This window comes from Harpia harpyja, chromosome 6 (assembly GCF_026419915.1).
Source record: "Harpia harpyja isolate bHarHar1 chromosome 6, bHarHar1 primary haplotype, whole genome shotgun sequence".
NCBI lineage: Eukaryota > Metazoa > Chordata > Aves > Accipitriformes > Accipitridae > Harpia > Harpia harpyja.
In genome coordinates, this window is record NC_068945.1 from 57,702,015 (window position 1) to 57,726,944 (window position 24,930).

Below are 24,930 nucleotides of genomic sequence, written 5' to 3' on the forward strand. Positions count from 1 at the left end.
CAGCAGATATGGGGTAAAATATCTAGCTTGTTTTATGTTAGCATTTGATAAGGTTAAAAAAAGGGTTGCTACATGGTGGGTTAATTGCTTCAACATAGGGATCATGTCTTATTTTAGAGGCTCTAAAGTATCCTGCCCTGGTCTTCAGCTGCTCTTCCAGAAGAGCATGGGTTCCCCATAGCTTTTGTGCCATATCACGCAGATGTAATGGATATCCAAGATCACACTCACTACAGAACTGCATTTCAGACCTTGAACTATGTATGGTTGATGTCATGCTATAATTGCAGGGCACATCTCAGTGCCACAGGAAGCCCCTTGCAGACCTAAGTTACAACTTATGTGTGGTTCTGTGATATAAAAAAAATGGGATTTTTTTTAGCTAATATAGGATGTGTCCATGGCTCAAGGAACATCAGTTCCTCTGGTACTGACATCACAGCTAGACTCTGTTATCCACTGCCTCTCTACAGTTTCTAGGTAGAGTTTATGTTGTGGTTTAGTCCATTTACAAAGAAATGTCTTCAGTAATGGCTATCTTGAAAATGACCTTTTTGTCCTAGCAGTTCAGATAGGAAGACTAGCAGAGGTACTTGAAGCACCTCAAGTTGTTGGTGCAACCTTAATAATTCTTAGCTCCAATTTATTCCCACATTTTGACTGTTTTATGGTAGTGTGCAGTCTCAAAAGCACGTGAGAATTCCAACAAATTCAAACAACTGCATTAAATATTGCGTCCAAGAGGAGTCAAAGAAAAGAAAATTATAATCAGTCATTTTTATCAGTCAGTAACACTGGATTTACACTCCTAGACTGATTAGACATGAAACACCTCCCTTTTATGCAATTTTAAGTGCTATACAGCTTCATGGCTAAATCAGAAAAATTGCTACTGATGAGTTTACCTGAGAAAGAAGTTATTAAGCTAAGTAGTTCCCTTGAAAGGACATTCTAGCCTTTCATCTAGCTACTTCAGCTGCATACAAAATAGGTATTACTAACCTAGGCGTTAATAAGGCAAGCCAAATGAGAGTTTTAGAAATGGTTACAAATAAGTGGTTTTGTGGTTAAAAATAGATTTTGGATGTGATCCAAAATGTATTGCTCATTGCTCATAGTATCTAATTCAGTTAGCATTTCTATCTTCGCTTTTCTTCCTTTATTTTATACAATGCATATTAAATATAAAAGCCTAATCCAAAGATGAGAATCCAACTAATTTCTCCTAGTGCCATTGTGGCTGTACAAAAGACTCATGCTGCCTTTTGTTTGCTTTCTATTTCTCAGAACCCTGAATTTCCCTCTGCAGAGAAGAAGGGGTAGTTGGTGCTGCTGTCCTCTGTTAGCTCGCCGTATGCTAACTAGGGACAGCCCTCTGAAGTAGGATTTGGTTTTGGGCTGCATTTAGCTGTGAAGCTGAAACACTGTCTCTTGTGCTATGAGTAGGTACTGTTGCCACCAGCCAGCCTATAAGACATAGGCACCATTCTGCCATCTCACCAGTGAAGGTGGCCAGGCTAAGTTGTTTTTGTGATGGAGTTTCATGCTAGATGTGTTCAAGACGACTGAAACACATTCTTAGATTTATGGGCAGTAATGCCTAGTATGCAGATTTTAGTTGGTGGCCGAGATACTGAGCCCTGCCAAAATGGTAGCACGTCTAAACATATGCATCAGCAGAAGGAGTTTAACCTATCTCCTTTTCTTAGCTACTTTAATGTGTGGGTTTTTTTGGTAGTTTGTGACTTTAATTTTTGAAATTGTTGCCTATAACCCACCAAAGTAATTCTGAGAATCAGGATGTCTAACAGATGGACATTCTGATGCATAACTTGTTAGTGCCTAACTCCTCTTTACATCCACATTCTTCAGTTACTAATATTTTATAATGACAAAAAGACCTGAAATAAGTTTTTCTGAGTAGCAACAGAGTGTTGCCAGAAATTGTAAGTCAAGGTGGTATATTTTTCCAGAATAAATACCTGTATGGCTAATTTAGCTGTTCTATTAAGGAGACCATGTCTGGAAATTGAGCTCTGTGTTGTAGTTAATCATCCTTAAAGGGGGAAATAATCTTTTGGCAATTAGAATGCTGAAAGACCCAGTGCACTCTAATAACTGCATTCTCTCCATAGCCCTGCACAGCTAAGTGCTGCTAGTTTTTAGTTTATAAATTAAGAGAAAATTGCATGAAAGTTAACCCACGTATAGCAAACACTTCTCATTTATGTCAAATGTCTACACCTTACAAATGAAGCCTGGACCTGCATAACAAGGCAAATGAAAATTTTAATAACGTCTTACACCTACATTCATGCATGATTACGAGAGGAAGTTATATTGGAGACCTTATTTTTTAACAGAATTTGCAAATATGTTGTGATTAGTCTTTATTAACTTTACTAGCAAGACCTCTGAGGTTTTTCTTTGTTTCTTTTTTAGCTTTTCCTCTGGTCTCAGAATACTGGAGCTGAGCATGGCTGGTCCTTGTATGGTGAACCCGAGTCTGTCTGCCTCATTGCTTATCCTTACAAACTTCCCATGGGATACAAATATTTCAGTGAGCAGAGTAAAAGCCCTTCTTTCACTGACAGTTTTAAAGGCCTGCGTGTAAAGTTGGACTGGACTTGAATGTGTGAAAGTTCATAACCTAACCTTTCATGATTTACCAACTTCTATGACATAATTAAGAGAGTTTATTGTAATCTGATTTTATCTCGTTAAAAATTAACTCATCTGTTGAATATTGGTAATAAAAAAGGTGCGACTGCCACTTTTTAGCATGAAAAATGGAAAGCAATCTTTGTTTCAAACTTATTGAGCTCAGACAGCAAATTAAAGTACAGCTACATTTTACTGACTATAAAACTCCTTATGAACTTAGCGTGGCTGCAGTTTTAATGCCATCCTGTGAACATCTATTCCAACCTCTGAGCCTGGAATAGGTTTGATATATCTTTCCACAAATCTTATCTGTGGTAGGATTAATAAATTTGGCACTAACAAACAGCCTTAAAGTATGTAATTGCATAATAACATCTGGGCCTGGTACCTTGCATCTGTTTACCTGTGTGGATGGACATGAAATGGAGATAAATACTTGTTCCTTTTCTGACTCTGCAGCGAAGTGTGAGCCTCTCCGGTGCCAGAATGCCTTGGGCTGCGCTAACAACCAAGCGGTGTCTCAGTAAGAGATCAGCACACAGAAATTGCACAACACCTGTTACTCACCAAAATACACTAAAAACCACTGGGGCAGAAGACTTACTCACACCCAGCAGCTGCATAATTGCACGTGCAGAAATCTTCAGGGGGGGTTAAGTACAAAGAGATACGAGAACTCTAGCCCCTAGCTACTTGGGGACATCATAAAAGAACTCAGGCATAAAGAGAGAGGGTAATTTAATGGCATTATGTAGGGACTTCACAAACTTACTTATCTTTTTGCTTGAATCTGGACTGACTAAGCTGATTTGGGCTAGGCAGCAAAGCAGATGGGGCTGCTGGTTCTTCCACCTGCGGGCAGGGAGCGAGGCCGGAACGAAGCAGCAGAGCAGGTGCTCCTGCATTTGGAGAATGGGGCAGGAGGAGTCAGCAGGGCAGTGGCCAAATGCTGTTTTCATTTGTTTGTTTGCTTTGTAGGTGGGCTAGGGAAGGTGCATGAGCATCCACAAGCTGCTGCTGTTACAGCAGTAAAGAAAAGGGAATCTTAATCTTCTAACCCTCCAGAAATCAGATCTTTTTTTGAGCTCTCTGGCCAGCTCTACCCTGTGCATGTTAATAGTAGCATATCCTGTGGTCTGGAAAAGCTGCAGCCCCAGTATCTGTCCAGAGTGATCCTGCAGCCAAAGCGTTGGTATGGATTTGAGAGACGAAGGGAATGATGTGATGCACAAAATAAAACTTACTACTTTGGATGAAACAACTAGAATAAATTTACTGCTTGAGTGCCAGGATTTGAAATTGAGATTTTTAGGCCGGGGTCATCTTCTCTAAAGATCTCTCTTCTTTAATAAAAGGAACTAATGGATAGATCTTTCCCAGTCTTTCAAAGCACTGTCTGCACAGTGACGGGGAGTGGCTTTCTCCCTCCTCTGCCATATACTTAGTGCAGACAGCAGAGTGACAACTGACCACTCTGAACAGGTATCACAACTTTGAATCTAGATTCACTTTGCATAAGTCTCATTCACTGCGTTAAGCTAAAAAGCAGAGAAAATAATCTCTCTGATTTACTTATTTTATGTAGGAACTGGCCAGAACAGGTTCTACCTAGTACTTCAAACAAAAGCTTTCTGTTGCCCTTTGCACAGAGGAGTAAGAATCTTTTTTTCTTGTTTCATAACTAAAATAAAATCTGAAAAAAATGGAAGCAAGGATTGCGCTGTGAAAATAGAAATTTATATTCTCTTATTTTCAGCTGCACTTTTAAGTACAAAAAACCCCCACAACATCCCTAAAATTTTATATGCAACGTATAAATAACCCACCTTCTGGTACAGTGTAAACATCTGATCGGCAGCAAGGAAGGACTACCCAGAAAAGGACCTTAACTGAGCTAAAATGATTATGCTTTGCTCTATTTATTGATTAACAAGATCCTTACCTCACTAGATATCCAAGCCTTACATAGAAAATATAATATTTCTTTAATGAATACGGTCTTTGTACAAGTATCATCTGGAATGATACCATGAAATCAGACCCTGGAGAAAGAGAATGACTGAATGCCTGAGTCACTGATTTAAGACACACTGAATATATTTGGACACAGTAGCTGTATTGATGACTGAGAATTCCTGGTATACCTTCAGTTTAACATGTCAAGTAATCAGCAACTTAATATTGAACATGGGAACTTACTCAACATAATAAGTGCCATATATGGGATCATCAATTTTCTCCCAGCCATATGGAAGCTCTGAAAAACAAAGAGTTATCTCTCTCAGTAAATGCTGTACAGAATGCCAAGATTTCTAGTAACAAAATTGTGGATCTTTGCTGGGCATTGAGGGAAATAACTTGATAGTTAAATTAGATACAGTGACCAAAGCAAATGTCAAATCCTGAACACATACCATGGCAGCCACAACTAGTAGTAAGTTGAAAATTGGCATGCAAACACAGATCTCAGTCTCTAGAACAAAACATTTTAGTTGAACTACTTTATTGTTCCAACAGCTGTGCCAGCCATCAGCTGTAGCACATCTTGTATGACATCACTGCCAGAGGAAGTGAGGGCATTCTGTTTTCCCAAATAGGTACACACACAAAAAAGTACTTTGCTTTTTGAGCTTTTTTCTTTGCTAGGAATCCTGGAAAAGTTGGCCTTGAAGGAGCAAAAAGAGTTTGCCTTCTGCCATGTAAGTACAGTAAATATACCTAAATGTTTCTGAGAAGTTTGTACTATTTGTCTTACAGTGATGGCAATTCCACAGCCTCCAAAGGCATCCTGTTCCAAAGCTTAGTTATATATCAGAGACATCAGAGTATATACTAGTACAGAGAAGTACAAACCAAAATAAGATACTATAACATCTTCTGGCCTTAAAAATAATTACATTTTGCAGAAACAGAGAAGACATTTAATTGTTAATACCTAAACCATTCAGGTATTAACAATTAAAATGTTAAATATGTTAATTTAATGATCATAAAAATCAATCTATGTTCATGTACAAGCAAACTCTCATATATATATCCACGTACATCCATAAATAAGTATTTTATTATCACTCACACTGAACACTTAAGAAATGATTGTGCTGCCAACAGAACTTCATCTTGTGTTTAAAAGGCATCAGATGGATGTGACAAGTATCTCAGCTGACATGAACAGAATAAAAACCTCAGTGCCAGATGTGATGACTTTGATGGAGGAGACTCACAAAAGGATGGGCATCCCCACCATGCACAGGTATTGATTTCTGTGCACTCGAAGACTATGGCACAATATACAGGGAGTGGTACTGATATTCTACAAGGAAATCTGATTCTGGAATCCCTTATCTCAGATTTTTTTTCCTTTTCAAACTCATTTACACTTTTGAAGTAACTTTTTGGAGACAAAATGAGTACCAAACTAGACAGAGAAGAACTGATGTAGCTCATACGGAACACAGAGTCATTAAACTGGTCATAAAGAAGTACTCCTGGATGATTTGAGCTTCTTTTTTTCAGTGACAATGTGACTAGACAATTATTGGTGTGCTGTAAAAGGCAAATAGGAAAGTAAAGCCTGGCTGGCAATAGGGAGATTAAAGACTTAAACAACAATGTTAAGAAACTGCTTCACCTCTGCTTGTTACTTCTCCTTTAAACAGATCTGTGATATCCTTTCTTGAGTGAACCTGCTTAGACTGCTGTAGTCTTCATGTCACATTGCCCTCAAAGGATGTTCCTGCTCAGCCCTTTCCAATACCGCAATGAAGGATACAACCCTCTGCCAAAGACTGGCTGATGCAGAACTCCACAAATTTGTAATGAAAAGCTCAAGGACTTCCTTAATGTCGATATTAATTTTTTCCTATTATTCTTAGAATATTGTTAGCTTTGAAATCTTCACAAGTCCGCACTCTGAACTGCTTTTGTCAGGGCTATTTTGTTATTGTCTGTCACTTCATAGGAATAAATGCAGCATAAGGTATTTAAGCAGGTCACAAAATCACAGAATGGTTGAGGTTTGAAAGGACCTCTGGAGACTGTCTAGCCTAACCCCTCTGCTCAAAGCAGGGTCACCTAGACCAGGTTGCTTAGGACCATCTCCAACTGGCTTTTGAGTATCTCCAAGGGTGGAGACTCCACAACCTCTCTGGGCAACTTCTTCAAGTGTTTGATCACTCACATAGTGAAGAAGTTTCTTCTTTTATTTAAGTAGAATTTCCTGTATTTCAGTTTGTACCCTTTACCTCCTGTCCTGTCACTGGGCACCATTGAAGAGAGCCTGGTTCCATCTTACTTGCGCCTTCCTTCAGGTATTTATTTAGATTGATAAAATCCCCCCGAGCCTTCTCTTCTCCAGGCCAAACAGTCGTAGCTCTCTCAGCCTTTCCTTATAGGAGGGATGCTCCAGTCCCCTCATTGCCTCAGTGGCCTTTCACTGGACTGTCTCCTCTATGTCCACGTCTCTCTTGTGCTGGGGAGCCCAGAACTGGACCCAGCACTCCAGCTGTGTCTCACCAGTGCTGAGCAGAGGGGAAGGATCATCTCCCTTGATCTGCTGGCAATGCTCTGCCAGCTACAGCCCAGGAGGCTGTTGGCCTGCTTTGTTGCAAGGGTATGTCACTGGCTCATCATCAAGTCACCAAGCATTAGAAAGCCCTGGTTTTGCTCTTTCCAGACCTGCCCAGAACTTCAGTAAATTCCGTAGGAGACCGACTCTACAATGATTCTCACAAAGTCCTGTATATCCTGAGACAAGACTGTGGAATGTAAGCCATAAATATTAAAAAAGAAAGCAGCTGATGCACAAATCCTGTACTGCCCCTGCAGTGAGTTTCATTCCCAATGCATGCATGATAAATAAGGCAATTATTTGCTATGAAAAAATGATGCTTTTACCTAACCCTGTGACACAGAATAAATATAAAGTATTAGTTTAAATACTATAGGTACATTTTATTTTTATGTAACCTTGCATGGCTTTCTTCCCCTAATTAACTTAATGTTGCTTTCATATCTGGCCATCTAAAATTACACTCCCTTAGAGAAAAGTGAGGCAGGTACTGGTAAAATCTGTATGTACTTAAAAATACACACAAACACACATGCACACACATACACACGCACACACACAGAGATGTGTGCATAGATCCCTTTCCCAAAGTGTATTAGTAGATGGAGTTTTTTTCAACTATGAAATTAAAAAAAGAAAGTAGATGTTTTGCCCAAATTTAAAAGTAGCTATCCTTCTGTAAATATATACACTTTAAAGTGTATAGATCCAGAAGACATATTTTATTTTACATATTTATGGAAATCTGAAATAATTTGAGGACTTACTATTAACCTATTGGCCTATTTTTTCCTAAAGTAATGCCGGCTGGATATGAGCCAGCAGTGTGCCCAGGTGGCCAAGAAGGCCAATCGCATCCTGGCCTGTATCAGGAACAGTGTGGCCAGCAGGAGCAGGGAGGTGGTTGTTCCCCTGTACTCGGCACTGGTGAGGCCGCACCTCGAGTGCTGTGTTCAGTTTTGGGCCCCTCACTACAGGAAAGACCTTGAGGTGCTGGAGCGTGTCCAGAGAAGGGCAACCAAGTTGGTGAGGGGCCTGGAGCACAAGTCTTGTGAGGAGCGGCTGAGGGATCTGGGGCTGTTCAGTCTAGAAAAGAGGAGGCTGAGGGGAGACCTTATCGCTCTCTACAACTACCTGAAAGGGGGTTGTAGTGAGGTGGGTGTTGGTCTCTTCTGTCAGGTGTCTGGAGATAGGACAAGAGGAAATGGCCTCAAGTTGAGGCAAGGGAGATTTAGGTTAGATATTAGGAAAAATTTTTTTACTGAGAGGGTTGTCAAACATTGGAACAGGCTGCCCAGGGAAGTGGTTGAGTCACCATCCCTGGAGGTATTCAAAAAGCGAGTGGACAGGGTACTCCAGGGCATGGTTTAGAGGGCATGGTTAATGGTTGGACTTGATGATCTTGAAGGTCTTTTCCAACCGAAATGATTCTATGATTCTATGTAATGATGCATAACTGTATTTACAAACTGGCACAACTATTGAGAAGGCAAATGGCAAATCCCATCTTCTAGTGTAAAAGTCTGTAAAAATTTAATGAATTGGACATATCATGGAGAACCCACTTTTATAATGCATGGATTGAACCACTGATTATTTAACATCATAAAATAGTCATGGGTTCAGAAGAAAGGAAATAAAAAATTACCTTAGTGTACCATAATAGATATAAACTCCTTGTAAGGCTATGCTCTAATTTCATTTTTCCATTTGAGATGCAGCCTGTAAGCTATGTTTAATTAAAATTCTGTGTTGACCAGTAAAATGGAATTGGTAGAGCACAAACTCTAAGGCCCCTGCACCCCCCCAAAGTACGGCAGATAAGGTTAGTGGAGTGTAGTTTACTACAGAGCTTCTGTTAGGAGGATCTTCTGCTACATTTGCTTTCACTGTGATTATTTTTCATTACATTAAATAGTGGCATCTATTCCATTTTTCACTACTGAAATGAAAGATTACAGGACAGAAATACTTTAGTGCTCCATAAAATAGGAAGCTAAGCATTTGCCAGATTAGTGGTGAGGGCATTACAGTTTCTCTTTTTCATTTCACTGTGACCAGTGATGATCATCAGGGATGAGAGTGAACAGTAAACATTTATAAAAAAGAATTGTTATAAAACACTTGTGAAGGAGATTACTGTTGGCCATCATGATTTGAATTGGGAAGGGAGCTATAATTATAGCAATCTCTGATATTCATTTGATAGCACTAGCATGTTAGTTCATGTGTAATTTCTGCAACCAATGGTTTTATGGTTACTATGCTATATATGAAGTCTTCATTTTCATGAGCTCAACGCTTCTACCATCCATGTCTTTTAATTCTATTCACTCCAGGAGGATCTCTGTGTATAGAAGGAAAAAAAAAAAAAATTCCATCCTTTATTTTCAGTCTTCAATATCTAACATTGTTTTCCCACAGATCTCCTCCTATCATCCAGTGGAGGGCCCGTTCAGGAACATTTGTAAAATCACCATTTAAAAATCAGTAATTGTGCAGCATTTGGCAATGCTGTTACGATGAGTGGATGGAAAGGTGCTGGATAATCTGTATAGGATGTATATATGCTCCAGTTTTCACATTTCATGCTTTATCCCCTACCAGAGAAGCAGCATCTAGCTAACACTGCAGCAGTCATCCAAAAAAAAAGATCAAAAAGGTACAGCTGATACTAAGACATTTTGCTCAGTATGCATCTGGGTAAGCTTTTAAATGCAGAAGGAGCTGCATTTCTATAAGTAACCAATGGTAACAAAGCCCTTGTATTTTCAAAGAAAGAAAGAAGGAAAAAAAGGAAAGAAAGAAGGAAAAAAAGAAAGGAAAAACTAATGTGAATTCAAGCAGGTCACTTCAATAATCAGTGGTAGTGCCTTCTCATCACAGCCTCCTTATGCTAATGGTCCAGATGCTCTTATTCTGCCTTCTGAAAGCTGTTGTGTTTCAGAATGATTTTTTGATGGTGCCACTTAACCTTCTCTGGGGATGGAAGAAGGAGTACATTTTGGATCTCAATGTGCCAAGATGAAAAAGCATATTACCAAACCCAAAGATTATTTTTTCTGGAGTTTATGGAGTAGTAACTGTGTTAAAGAGAGTCATAAAAACCTTTCAAGGTTTCAGAACAACAGCCAGCATTGTGTCACTACCCTACTGACAGGCTGGAAAGAAAGACGAGAGCGTATTTCTTGAATCGGCTGCAATAAAAATATTTGTATAGTACAAAAGAATATGGAATGAGAGAGAAAAAGAAAATATAATGCCTGCTGTTATTGAAAATGCTGTCAATAAGGATGTGGAAGCTGTGGAACTCAGCATGAGTTTGGTTCACCTGCCTTGTTAACACCCAGGCACAGGTCAAGAATCCTTTTCTAACCTATATATGAGACTTTGCAAAAAAATACTGTATCTTTCCACTCAACAGCCTGTGCTTGTTTTATTTCTTGCTTTCTCTCTTCTCTTTTCTTTCCCCCTGTTTCAAATTCAGTTTTGCTTTTTCAAGTCGGTTACCTACTACAGAGGGTATTAAAAGAGCTGGGTAAAAAGTTCCAAAATACCATGCAGCTCCACAGTCCAATGCAGTTGCACACTCTTCCAGTTTCTTTAACAGATATAGTCTTTGCAAGTATTTATCTGTAAGTCTAAACCAGTGTTCCTCACTGCATAGCTTACACAAAAACCTTTGCCTGCAATACCCTAAGGCACAGCACACAGATTACCAGGGAGCGGATGCTGCTCATGGCATGCTGTGCTGCTCCCTCAGGAGCAGAGGGCTGGAGATGTCTGGTTTGAATGCTTTCGTTAGTGCACGTCCACATTGCACGGCTGATTCATGAAACAGATACAGGAGTTGCGCTGCTGCTCCTGCAACCTTCTGTTACAGGTTACCATAAGGAAAGAGAGGATAACATTGCTCACTGAAAATCAGTATTTAACCTACTATCCACATACTTGTGTGAATTCTGCTAGGTCACCTACCTGCATACTATCTGGGAGCTCCAAATAACAACAAAAAATCAACAGGTGTATGCTATGGTAAAATCCTTTATACTACCTCAACAGGTTCCTCCACTTAGCCATGTTTCAAAAGTCACTGCCTGAGCTGGAAAATGCAATTACTAACATGTACTTCTCGATGCTAGTGTACAAATCAAAAGCTGAGTGAGAAAATGAATTAGATAAAAAAATTGCAAGTTGAATTGTTCACTGTCTTAGTGAAAATAACAACAAAGGCAGGATGGACAACCCCACCTCCATGGCAAAAACCAAATTCACTCTTCCTATCATGGAAGACCTGGAAAACTTAAGGAAGGTACCAACTCCAAGCCAAGCCATGTAAGCCCAATTTCAATTAAATTTGTGTTCTCCAACTGCCATTATCATACCAGCAAATTTCACACAATCATGACTGTTTATGTTCTGTCTGTAATCACAAACCATTCGTGTGCAATTTATTCTCATGAATAAAATGACATTATGCATAATTTCTTCTTGCACAATGGAAACATATGTCAAAGTAACATTCACATGTGATAAATGCATCTTCTTCCTTCTGTGCAGCTTATTATGACACGATACATCCTTAATTGTGCAGAACATAGAATTACTAAATATTACTATCAATTCAATAATATTTTCTCCCAGCATTGTTACCAAGTGAAGTATTGCCAACAGTAGGGATATTTTTAACATTAGGTGTACTTGATTCCTCTGACATGCAGAACTGTGTAATGTCTAATCAAGATTTGCATTAATACAGTGAAAAAAGTACCAAATGAATTACTGAGTTTTAACTATCAAAGAAGAGTTCATAAAGGGCTTGTTAGCTATTAATTCAAGTAAAAATGAAAAAAAAGCAATTAAAAAGAAATTAGGGGAAAAAATACCTTATATGTTGTGAATTTAGTTAGGTTAACGCAGGCAGTGCCAGAGATGGTTTCCTTGATAAAGAACTCAGTTCTCAACAGTTTAGTGGGCAATAGCTGAAGCTGGTCAGAGTACTCTACATGGACCTTTTCAAGAGAAAGCTTAGAGTTTCTGTTAAAAGATTCCAAACAAACTAAAAAATCCTGTTTTCCGTGTATTTAGAAATAATAGATTTAAGGAAAGCAGAAATAGTTACTGAAAAATAGTTATTATTAAAACTTTAAATTTTTTTCATCAAATCATGTTATCCTTTTGTCTTGTTCTCTGTTCTTACTCCTGTGTTATTTGTGCTGGGTACTTGGTTTGTATTACAGAAAGTTTGGGGAGACAGAAGCTTAAACCAGCTCCTTGTTGATCTCACAATTCCCACTAAAGTGACTAGTGTTTTGCTGGGGAAATAGAGACCACTAGGAAAGGCTGAAAAATGTCATTTTTTAACTACAAGCTCTTGCCCAGGAGACTGGGTATGAATGCATCCAGGCTTCCATGGAATAATTAAACAGCTATGTGCCTTAGCTTCCAAGAATAGCTTAGGTTAATTTCTGAATTCTGTGTTAATTACACATTATCTCATTTTTAATTGAACAAAAGGTACATCTAAACAGAGTCACTGAAACTCTTATCCTCGCAGCTCCTAGCTTTAAACTAGCTAATGTGGGCACTGCTAGGAGTAAAGTCACTTCAGGATGAATCTTGGTGCAGGATGCGAACCTGCCGGAGAAGATCAGCACGTGCCCCAGCAGTTACTCACACGCGTGCCGAGGAGCTGCAATGGCACCGCTGGCTGGTTCAAAGTGCACACATGCACATAAAAGGGACCGTCACCGGCACACTCATTTTATCAGCAGAAAAGGAGCTCCAAGTACATTAACTGAGCACACTGCATTATCAATTTGTATTCCTGGAGTTCAGCAGATTTGCTGCATGCCACGTACAGCTCCAACGTGGAAGATTCTGCCTTTGAAACTCATTTTATTAACACAGCTTTTTTTTTGTGCTATATTCTTTAGACTTTGAAGAAAACAGACTGAAAAGAAACATTCTTTTTGATCTTTTGGATGTTCAAATCTTTCAGTGCTTGTACCTCATTACTGACTGTATCAATTCAGCCTTGTTACAAACCAGTGTTTTCTACCTAGTAACTGCCTGATGTCATGAAGTTAGGCGTTTCTTCTATTTGCTTTTCAGTCTCTTCATTTATTTATATGACTTCCTTTGCTGTTAAATGTTTAACAACATACCCTGTGAATTTATGGAGTTATTGAATTTACTGTTATTGCATAACCTAAACCCTTCAGTTTGGCTACTGACCTTAAAAGACCCATAAAAGTATGTAGCTACTAATAGTGCAGACTAGACCTTGTGGGAGGCAGCCAGGTATTCTGTTACTAGTATCTCAGATTCATATATAAGCTTCAACGTATTTTAGCTAGCTGTTCACCTCAACCTTTGGTATAATAAAGAAAAAAAGCCTATTACTCTGTAACAACCCCAAATGACACATTTTAATGTTACTTTCAGTGCCAAACTTTACTAAAGGGGAAACGGGATTACCCTCAGCCTTTCCTCACAGGGCAACTGCCCCTGCCCCTGCCCATCTTGGTGGCCCTCTGCTAAACTTGCTCCCATGCATCATTCCAGTTTATCGTGTATTGGGGGTCCCAAAACTGGATGCAGAATTACAGATGTGGTCTGACGAGTCAGTTCCCAACCTGTACTGTCATGAGAATTTCTTCCTGCCCAGGTGCAGGACTTTACATTTGTCCTTGTTGAATTTTGCAAGGTTTCTGCTGGCCTGTTCCTCCAGCCTGGCTAGGTCCCTCAAAGGCAGCCTGGCCCATGACCATGTTGACTGGTCCCCCTGGTGTCTCCCCCAAAGTTGACTTTGTTGCCTCCTTCAGACTGTACATAAAGGTGTCAAACAGGACAGACTCTGCTATAAACCCCTGCAGTACGCCTCTTGCATAAGCATTCAGGTGTCGTATGGCCCATTAACCACTACCCTCTGAGCCTCATCACCCAGCCAGTTGTCGTGGTTTAACCCCAGCCAGCAACTAAACACCACGCAGCCGCTCACTCACTCCCCCCCACCCAGTGGGATGGGGGAGAAAATCGGGAGAAGAAGCAAAACCCGTGGGTTGAGATAAGAACGGTTTAATAGAACAGAAAAGAAGAAACTAATAATGATAATGATAACACTAATAAAATGACAACAGCAATAATGAAAGGATTGGAATGTACAAATGATACGCAGTGCAATTGCTCACCACCCGCCGACCGACACCCCGCCAGTCCCCCGAGCGGCGAATCCCTGCCCCCCACTTCCCCGTTTCTGTACTGGATGGGACGTCACATGGTATGGAATACACCGTTGGCCAGTTTGGGTCAGGTGCCCTGGCTGTGTCCTGTGCCAACTTCTTGTGCCCCTCCAGCTTTCTCACTGGCTGGGCATGAGAAGCTGAAAAATCCTTGACATTAGTCTAAACACTACTGAGCAACAACTGAAAACATCAGTGTTATCAACATTCTTCGCTCTGAACTCAAAACATAGCACTGTACCAGCTACTAGGAAGACAGTTAACTCTATCCCAGCTGAAACCAGGACACCAGTTATTTACCTGTACAGTTCTCCATCCATCCAGATTTTTAATGCCCTAAATGTGATACACTAATATTGTGGGAGACAGTGCAAAATATCTTGCAAAAGTCAAGGTAAATGACATCCACTGCTTTTGCTTCGTCCACAGATCCAGTCATTTTAGCATAGCAATCAAGTTGGTCAGGCATGATTTGCACTGGGTAAATACACACCGGCTGTTCCCAGTCACCACCTTCTCCTTCAGGTGTCCAGAAATGTGTTCTCAGAGGACTCGCTTCATGATTTCATCAGGGACATTGTCAGGGCCTGACACCTGCCAGTGTCCTGAGCTCCTCTGCCACAGCATCTTGAACTTCACTATTTCATGGCTGCTATAGCCAAAGCTGTCATTGATTATCACATCTTCCACTAGTTCTTGCTGTTAGTTCATAGCAGGTCCAGCTATGAGGTCGCACCTCATTGGCTTATCTGGTACCTGTATCAAGAAGTTATCCCTGAAAACTGCCAGAAATCTTGTTGCCTGCTTGTCTTCTGCCTTGCTGTCCATCTAGCAGATGTCAGGGAGGTTCAAGTCCCCCATGAAAGTCAGAACCTGTGATCAGAGACTTCCCTGAGTTGTTTAAGAAAGGCTTCCTCACCCTGATCAGGGTGTCTGTAAGAACAACCCATCATGGTCTCCCTTACTGGCCTCTCCTCTGATCCTGACCCACAGACTCTCCACCAGCCAGCCATCCATCCCATAGGAGAGCTCCGTACATCCAAGCCGTTCCTCTACACAGAGGACAATCCCTTTTCCTCATCTCCCCTAACTGTCTTTCCTGGTCGAACAGGTTGTTTTACCTTGTTTCTGGCTGATTTTTAAAATAACAGCACTAAACTTTAATTAAAATTTCAATTGACGTTAGAAAACATTTGCTTCATGACTTCATTTGTCTCACTGGGCCTTGAGAGTCTCAAGTCAATGTTTCAAAATAAAGCACATAGCATAACGCTTTCTGTTTTTTTTGGTTTTCTGCCTTGTTATTACACCAAATGGCAATTACTTGACTTTATGTGACAGGCCAGTGAGGCAAATGGATAGACATATTATAAAAAGAGATGGGAAAATGTAGCATCTATACTGATAACAGAAAAAAACATCCAAGATGTACTTTGTGTGCTCACAATGAACTGATTATCTGTGGGTGGTCCACAAATAAAAAACTATCCTGCCCAGACTGCAAAATTGCACAGGTACATTATTTATTTGTGATGAGCTGCAACTGCCTTAGAAGCTTCAGATACTGGCCTTGGATGGAAATCTCAGAGCAGATTAAACAAACTAGTGCTCTGATCAAGTACAAGACATCTTACATTTCTATATTTTATTTCCAAGTGGCCAATGAAGTTGTATGCAATCAGATAGAAGAATCCTCCTCAAGGTACTTCCTACATGATCTGTTTCCATGACTACCATGCTTTTTAATAATGTGTTTTCACAGTTCTGAACAGTAGCTGGATATATGTAATGCAGATACGTTATTTGTTTAAATAGTATTTGATGAAATAGATAAATCAATACAATTGATGAGGGAGATTACATTGCACTCTGGCGAATTCAGGTTAACACTGCAGCTGCTGAGGCAGCAATTCTTGATTTATACTAGTGAAACAAGACTAGAATCTGGTTTTGTCTCCTCAGTGGCTTCACTGCCGTGTTGAGGGTGAGAACTTTGAAAGTTCCATCTTTTATTACTTTTTGCTTTGTTGCACAATAGATAAAAAGCTGCTTTAGTTGCATGTAACTGCTTTCTGAAACTTCTTATCATAACTCATTCATCATTATGCATTAGTTATATTTATGAGGACACTCAAAGTGAGTAACTCTGTATTTTAAACATTATGTTAAAAAATCCCTTGGCATTTGAATGACAAGGAAATAGGTATGAATTCAGAAGCTTATTTTTCTTTATTTGACTTGTAATGCCACCTGCCAAAACTCTCTCTCAGTATGGTTCTGTGACAGTATCAGAAAGGAACTTTGCATGAGAAACAGGTGTGTGGTCCTTTGTTAATCTACCAGACACATTTTGGTTGCATTCATAAGGGCACTTTGCAAATGTAGTGTCCAATTAATACACCGATTCGTGACAATGACAAAATGATCAGGTTTCTAAGTCATTTTTCATTCAAGAGTTTTAACTGTGTGGGATTGTCCTGGTTTCAGCTGAGATAGAGTTAACTGTCTTCCTAGTAGCTGGTACAGTGCTATGTTTTGAGTTCAGTATGCGAAGAATGTTGATAACACTGATGTTTTCAGTTGTTGCTCAGTAGTGTTTAGACTAAAGTCAAGGATTTTTCAGCTTCTCATGCCCAGCCAGCGAGAAAGCTGGAGGGGCACAAGAAGTTGGCACAGGACACAGCCAGGGCAGCTGACCCAAACTGGCCAACGGGGTATTCCATACCATGTGACGTCCCATCCAGTATAGGAACGGGGAAGTGGGGGCGGGGAATCGCCGCTCGGGGACTAGCTGGGTGTCAATCGGCAGGTGGTGAGCAATTGCACTGCGCATCATTTGTACATTCCAATCCTTTTATTATTGCTGTTGTCATTTTATTAGTGTTATCATTATCATTATTAGTTTCTTCTTTTCTGTTCTATTAAACTGTTCTCATCTCAACCCACGAGTTTTACTTCTTTTCCCGATTTTCTCCCCCATCCCACTGGGTGGGAGGGGAGTGAGTGAGCAGCTGCGTGGTGCTTAGTTGCTGGCTGGGGTTAAACCACGACAGGGATAATAATAAAACAATTAAGATCTAGCCATGTTTTCTTCATGTTTTAATGTTCAGTAATGTTGGTATGTACTAACATGTTATAGGAAGAAAGAAAAAAGTAGTAGGCAAAGTAGTATGCTCATGTTCGTAGTCACTATTTTTTATTTTTATGTGCTGCAATGTCATGAAAAGTGACAACACACATATTTTCCACTCCCTTTCCCCCCCCCCTCCTCCTTCTCAGCGTAAAACCTTCATAAGGCTGAATAGAGAAGTAACCCAAACACTAGAGGGGGACTAAGAGGGTACTGTGTTAGAAGGATAGGATGGAAATAGAGATGGGACAGAGAGGAAAAAAAAAGAGAAAGAGCAGGCTGTGGTTCTTCATGTGTCTTGTTTATTAGCAAGCATCTCCAAAAATCTTCAGGTTCTTTTCCCAAAGACCCCCTGACTTCTCCCAAGAAAACCCAAATCTCCTTCAAAGACAACTGCAGTCTGTTCCTAGTTCTCCCCAAACCTAGTAGTTTTTTACCAAAGAATTTGTTCCTCTCCCTGCCTCCTTCTTGAGACTCCTTCCTTACAGCCCCACCAATGACACAGCCCCACCAGTGATGCAGCCCCACTGAATTCTGCTGGGCAGGAGCACCTCCGCTGCCATATGTAAGCCTGTCTTTTCCATTCCCAGAATTTCTGAGGAGAATAAGAATATAAAGACAAGTAAAAGACTGCTGTGGCTACCTCAGAAGAAGCGTATCTACAACAGTTACTGGAAGAAGAGAGTGTATGGTCCCAGTTTTTCATTCATGTGCAGCAATAGCCTATTTGCATAAGGGAGGGGACTTTCAGGTTGGTCAGTCATGTGGCCATCTTTATCATAAGGATCAACCCAGAGAAATGAGGTATCTGACTTTCATGATACTGCTATACATAATTTTGGAATGAGCAACTAATCTACTTGAGTTATTCCAACAAAAAGTAACCTTCTCCTCAGTGTATGCCCTTGCACAGTTATTATATTAATTAATGATTTAAATTAAATTAATTACTTTTAATTTCATTTGTATTTAATGGTTGAAGGTAGGTCTCCAAATTGAAGCTGCACCAACTCAGAGGTATAATAAACAGATCTTCAATTTCAACTCCTTTTTCTGTTAGTCTGTTGATTTCTGCTCTTTACTGTTCTCCAGTCTCTTCAGCTCCTTAAATATTAAGGTCACTACAAGTCCTTAAAAAAAGAAGAGACCCTCCAAACTGCTTCCCCTACAACTTATCCCCAAAGATGTATGGTCTACCACAAAGTTAGTACAGAACAGACCCTACAGGGACCCTACAGGAACACCAAACACAAAGATTGAACAGATCTCTCACTGCAGTATCTCATTTCAGCCCAGCTTTGCCTGAGTCTATTTTATACCTTTATAATTCCTCTGTAAGCCAGTTTAGAAGTAATCAGATATAGGCATACAAAGGCATGCTTTTTACAGACTGACCTAGAGATACTTGATTGAAATTTTTTGAGGATTTCTCCTTCTGGCCCATGAGAACAATTCAGACTGAGTGGTTAGACTGGGTCACCTCAATGCCAGCACACCCTCTTCAGAAGGCTCAGTAAGAAGGGCAGCAGCACAACCTTGCTGATTAGAGCCTCAGTTACTTCAAAAAATACACATATGAGGGCCTAAAAGAAAATATAAAAACTACTGTTCAACCAAAGCTGTCCCTAAATCACTAGAAAGGAGTCTGAGGATATCAGACAAATCAACTGCAGAAACTGCAAGCAGGAGAAATGGAGAAATCAGGCTGTGGCAACATGTTTTTTAAGATTGATTTTGTTGTCATTGTCTGTAACCACGCATAGTTGTAATATAACCAGGGAAGAGCAAATAAGCACAGAACAGAACAACTTTTAGTGGCTGGTTATATTTCTTTTCATTCATTTGCAGTCTTCATAAAACTTAATAAACTCTACTGGCCATCTGCAGGCAGAACTCAGAGGATGAGAATTTTATTGGGACTTCTTTATTGGACAGGTGTAGAGACTATAATTATTATCTTAAAGTCAAGCAGAACTGGAAGGGACTTGATTTTACATCTCTCTCGATAGGCACTCCTGACATTGTAACTGTAATGTTTGCTATGTACTGCTGTAAAATGTAATGTTGGGATTATCATTCATAACTTTCAGATGCAGCGGAACGGGCTAAATTAAGTTTGTAATTTATGATACATTCACTGTGTGCAGTTATCAATAGCTAGTTATGTTTTTCCTTGGTGAACTTTAATTATTTTGAGGAAAATGTTATATGCCTACAGAATATGTGTGCTCAGTTCTTAAGTTTGCCTTTTGTGCTGAGCTGCAGTCAGGATGTGTGGACTTAAACTAGTGTCTATTTTCTTCTTTGATATGTAATTAGGTGCTTGAATTTCACAGGTTTGGTTCACATCTGGTTCACTGGTCTGTTCTCACAGAGAAAGATTATTTCTGTATCATGGGAAAAAATAAGCCTCCAATCTTTTTATAAAAAGTCTTACAAATGCGGAGAATTGAATGCTACATGCATTTTAGGTGCATATTTTTCTCTGCTCCACTGACAAAGTCAGTTGTGCAACTGCCATGTTTGTAAAATGGTTGGCTCTGAGCACTTGCAACACCTGTGGCAGAGGCAGCCTCTGCCAACCTTTTAGTACACAGTGAAATGATAAAAATGTATTAGTTTTCCACTTTCCAGTTGCAGTCCTAATTACACAATGCAGCTGGTACTGCAGGAAAATCCGTGCTGTTTAACAGTAAAGGAATTTAAGTGGAAGGCGTGAAGATGGTGTTGCTTTGCAACTGTCTCTTCTTTCTCTTTAATCTCTTTTTTTCTTTCTACCATTTTAAAATGAATAGGTGATGTGAAAGGGCAAAGGGACAAGGAAATTACAAAAGATGGGTGGAAACGAGTGAGAGAAAGCATCAGTGTGACCATGGGGGGAGGAAGACACATTGCTACGATTGCCACAATGGCTGGGCAAGTCTTGCTTGGACTGGCCCTGAAATTGCTCATTTCCCTCCGTATCTTACTTCTCTTGTCCTTTATTTGTCATTCTCTTCTCTTTTGGCAGTTCTATTTCCTCCATTTTTCCATTTTTCAAAAAATTTATTTTTAACTTCCTTTCCCCCTATTTTGTGAAATTGTTTGAGTCAGTAACAAACGGGGTACCTTTTGCTTTCCTAAAAGTAATGAAAGACAATGGTATCTCCTGCAAGTTAAAATAGGAGCCAATGCTCATGCAATTTGTACCACACAGCCTAAAGAAGGGAGAATGTTTGTGTTTATAACTTCTGAGTTTGCAGAAGCTGAGTCTGGATATCTGTACCAAGTCTAAAAGAGAATGGGGATTGTATAATATGGTTTTAAGATCATGAGCTGGCTGCTCCTTGAAAACACAAACCCCCCTGTGATAAGAACATGTAACTCACTGGTGAGTGCTTAGCATGACAAGGATTTTATAAAATTAAAACTCATTTAGATCTCAGCCTAAGGTTCTCCTGAGAATATTTACATTTCCTTGTCTTCCTTTAATAAAGATAATTAATGCCACTCAGTTGTTTTAGGACCACAACTGTAAACAGCTATGGGCTGTATCAGGTCTGTCAATTTTACTTTGTCCTAAAGAGTCTGAAGTTCGCAAGACTTAATCATTATTTGCTCAGATTTCCAGTATCCTGCTGTCTTATGAGAAGTATGACAATATCTGCTTACTTCAAAAAAATGGGGACCTCATGAGCAACTGCAATCCTACAATCATCAAGGTCATTCTCATGTTCCTTCAGAACAAGGCTGTCAAAAGCAATTGGTGTCAGACAGCATCTCTGAGCTAAACTCTGCCCACTGTTCGATTTGCAGGTCAGACTTCTGCCATTCAGATGTTACCAAGGTTCTGAAATAATTTAATAAAGTGAACCAAGACACCATCTATTCACAGCAATCAATCACCAGCATCGTCATCCACACTTAGTTACAACAGTGAGTGGAAAACCATACTGAAATAGCCAATGAAAGTAATGAAGGATACTGTATTAGTATCAAAGTCCCAGTAATCAATTCTCAATCCTGTCTGTTCACACAACAAAATCTGGAGTCTGGAGGCTGTTTTGACCTAAAAATGACAGGGAATGGCACCTTCTTTGCTGTAGCAAAAGTAATTCACTGCAACCAGACAACAATTTACACCATTTCACAGCTCCAACTATTCTTGAATGATGGGAGCTTATATTCAGACCTGCTCATGTTTCTGCTTTGTTCTCTTTAACTATTGTTCTTATGAAAGTTTTGCCATCTTCTTTCAGAATCTTTCTTTTAAACGTTAATAGCAAGAGGATTATTTATTTTTGTTCCCACAGAAAACATGAAAAAAATCTTCAAAAGACTGGAAATTTTGCTGTAGCTATATTGATGACTGTGCTATTCTGTGTAATCACACTTGTCCCTTATGAGGAGAAGCTCTCAATAAAGGGCTCGAATTGTGAAGCAGAGCATACAACTTTGGTACAGATATTGTTAGGTTTTCTGCAAGTCAAGGTTACACTGATAAGCCAAAGCCTTGCTTTCATGATGCTGTGCAAACCTGAGATAATCTGGGTAATTCTACAGGAATGAAAGAGAAGGAATATTTAGCAAGGCAGAAGGGCCAAGGAAATGCAGACAAACATCATATGGAAGTGGCCACAGTAGAAACACTTCTGCGCATGGATGTGGGAATTTGCATCTCCCACTTCCAATAGCTTTCTGCCCAGCCCTGGTGGGATTCGGCTCTGCACAGCCAACAGGGCAGCCTCTGCCCTGCAGCACAGTTTGCTTCTCTCCCAAAGAGCCTGCACCAATTTTGCTACTTCAGGAGAAGCAGCAGAGTTTAACCCATGGTAACTGTCCATTATCCACTGTCTTACCTTAGAAAATAAGAACTCTTGACACAGGGGTTTTTCTGTCTTACTTCAGCTAATCTAACGGTCAGAAGGAGAGAAATCCTTACTATTGTTATTGCCTCATAATTAGGCTTGCCCACTTATCTTTTTAATTTTTGATAACTTGATAAACATTTCTGTTATTAAGGACAACTAAAGACTGTGACAATAAAAGGAAAAAATATAATAAAAAACCAAATCAAGGACATCAGCACTCGATCTTGTGATAATAAAATATTGGATTACAGAAAGGGAAAATTCATTCAATTACTGCAACATGAATGGTCTTGAGATGCCAAATATGAATATGAAATTCAGTTTTTAATCTATCTAAAAGTGTATGTCTGCAGTCTTTGATTTAGACTCATGTCTAATGCAAATCTTATTAAGTAAAATAAAACGTTTGGAAGAAAGAAAAGAAGGCAGAATAAAATGTATAACCTTCTCCCTTCTCCTCCAAAATAAGACCTTGGTCTATTAAGGATAGCACACAAAGGCCCATAATATTTTCCCTAGATAAGTTTTTACCTCTGTATCACTTTTTTTTTTTTTTTTTAAATCTTAATGGATATTTATGATAACCTTTGAGTTATCTAGAGGCCAGACAATGGGAATCTCTGCTGAAAGTTCTAGCATTTCATGTTCCCTTTCAAAGAGATATAAGCTAATAAAATGTACAATAGAAATGAAACGAATGTGCATTAAACAGACTTTGAAAACAACGAAGAGTAATTTTCAATTAGGATAGTCTCTTTTCTGTTGTCTATTCCAAACCATACAGTAGACTGACAACATCTACAGATTATTTTTCACATTTGCCAAAGAAAATACCTTGTAACTCCATTTGTATGCAGTTGATGCAAGATGAAAATGATCAAAATAACAAAACCAGACAGTGTTGCCATATGTTCCAGTACAGAAGCAAATTATAGTACATTAACACCCCATCACTATCATATAAGGCTGAAAAGATACATGTTCCCTAAAAAAAACCTACTAAAGAATTAAAAGATGGGTAAGGTATTAGTTTTAAATTAAAAATATAAAATGTTATTTTTTTCCTTCAAGGTTCCTCTTCTTTTTTCACTCTTTCTTCTCATTATTATTATTGTTACAGATTCTCTCATTAGTTCCTTTTACTGTTGTTAGAGATCTTGATGTTATCTTCCACCAGTAGTTCCAAGTTTATTTTTCTTACAGTTAAATCTTCCAGGAGCTGTAGTTTGAATAGCTGAAGAATATGTAAGCTTCTTATGTCTGATATATCAAAAAATCCCAGCCCACACATTATTGGTCCTCAGAGCCTCAAATTGTAGTGTTATATATGCTGGTCTGTCAAAATTCCCCTTTTTTTGTCCACGTGAAACATGTGACTTGTCTAATATAGTGTTTTAATAAAAGTCTGGATTTTCTCATTTCAACCCCATTTCTTTTTCCCATCAGAATCTACTTCCACTTGAAAGAAATGTGGGATTAAGGCAGGCTGTGCTTTGCTTTTCTATAGTTCTTGATATGTGTGGGTATTATTCTGGAATAACAGTATCTTTTACCAAGTTAACCTTCAGCTGAATACTGAACACTTCACGTATACACAAGGATGGAATGTTAAAAATGAGCTAGAAATATGAAAAACCTGAAAAGTCCCTGTATTCAAGGTTCTCCTTCCAAAGTATATGATCTACTGGATACTTCAGTTTCCTTTTTATTTTCAAAAGAAGAAGGAATAATTACCTATATGCTAATAATCACATTACAAACTCCAATGGAATTGCAATCTTCAGCAGAAATGAAGAAGGAGGGCTTTGAGCAACCTGATCTAGTGAAAGATGTCCCTGCTCATTGCAGTGGGGTTGGACTAGATGATCTTTAAAGGTCCCTTCCAACCCAAACTATTCTATGATTCTATGATTCTAAGGATAAACGGTAACGTGAGTGGTTATGGAATGTAGGAATGCGAACAACTTATCTCCAGGAATTCCAGTTTCTCTACAGGTGAGTTACTTTTCTTCTTTTATTGCTCCCCTCAACCACCTCTTTTCTCTCTGCACTTTCCAACCAGTGACTGTTAAGAGATGCTTTTTCCAGATCCCTAGTTCCATTCTTATACATCTTCCCACAAATGTACTCCCTCTTTTTTAAATAAAAATTCTTTACATGCTCTCTCTAATAATTTGGGTTGATTCACCCTGAATTAGCATTGGAAATGAATCAGAAACCTCAAGAAGTGTTGTGATTTCCACAAAATTTGTCAAAAGGAGGCTTTTCTCAGGACCACGGGTTCTTTATGATGGTGCAGGTGGGCTTCTCAGCCCAGCAAGTTGTGATCGTCAGTGCTTTTTTGAAGCAGACAGAAGACAGATAGTATAGTGGTTATTTATATGGCATTCTTCCACCAAAGTAATGACATTACAGCACCCCAAAGGTCTGTGAACGGATCTAGTGTGCAAAACCTGACTGGACTGACAACAG

At 39.3% G+C, this 24,930-nt stretch overlaps 1 protein-coding gene across 14 annotated transcripts in view; it reads right to left on the reverse strand.

Moving 5' to 3' along the window:
- The window catches only part of MAGI2 (membrane associated guanylate kinase, WW and PDZ domain containing 2), a 770,074-nt gene that overhangs the window by 157,418 nt on the left and 587,726 nt on the right, over positions 1-24,930 (reverse strand). For all 14 annotated transcript variants that reach the window (XM_052789023.1, XM_052789022.1, XM_052789031.1 and 11 more), the window contains one exon: positions 4,864-4,921. In XM_052789023.1, the coding sequence (XP_052644983.1) occupies positions 4,864-4,921 (58 nt within the window). The remainder of the gene's footprint in view (positions 1-4,863; positions 4,922-24,930) is intronic.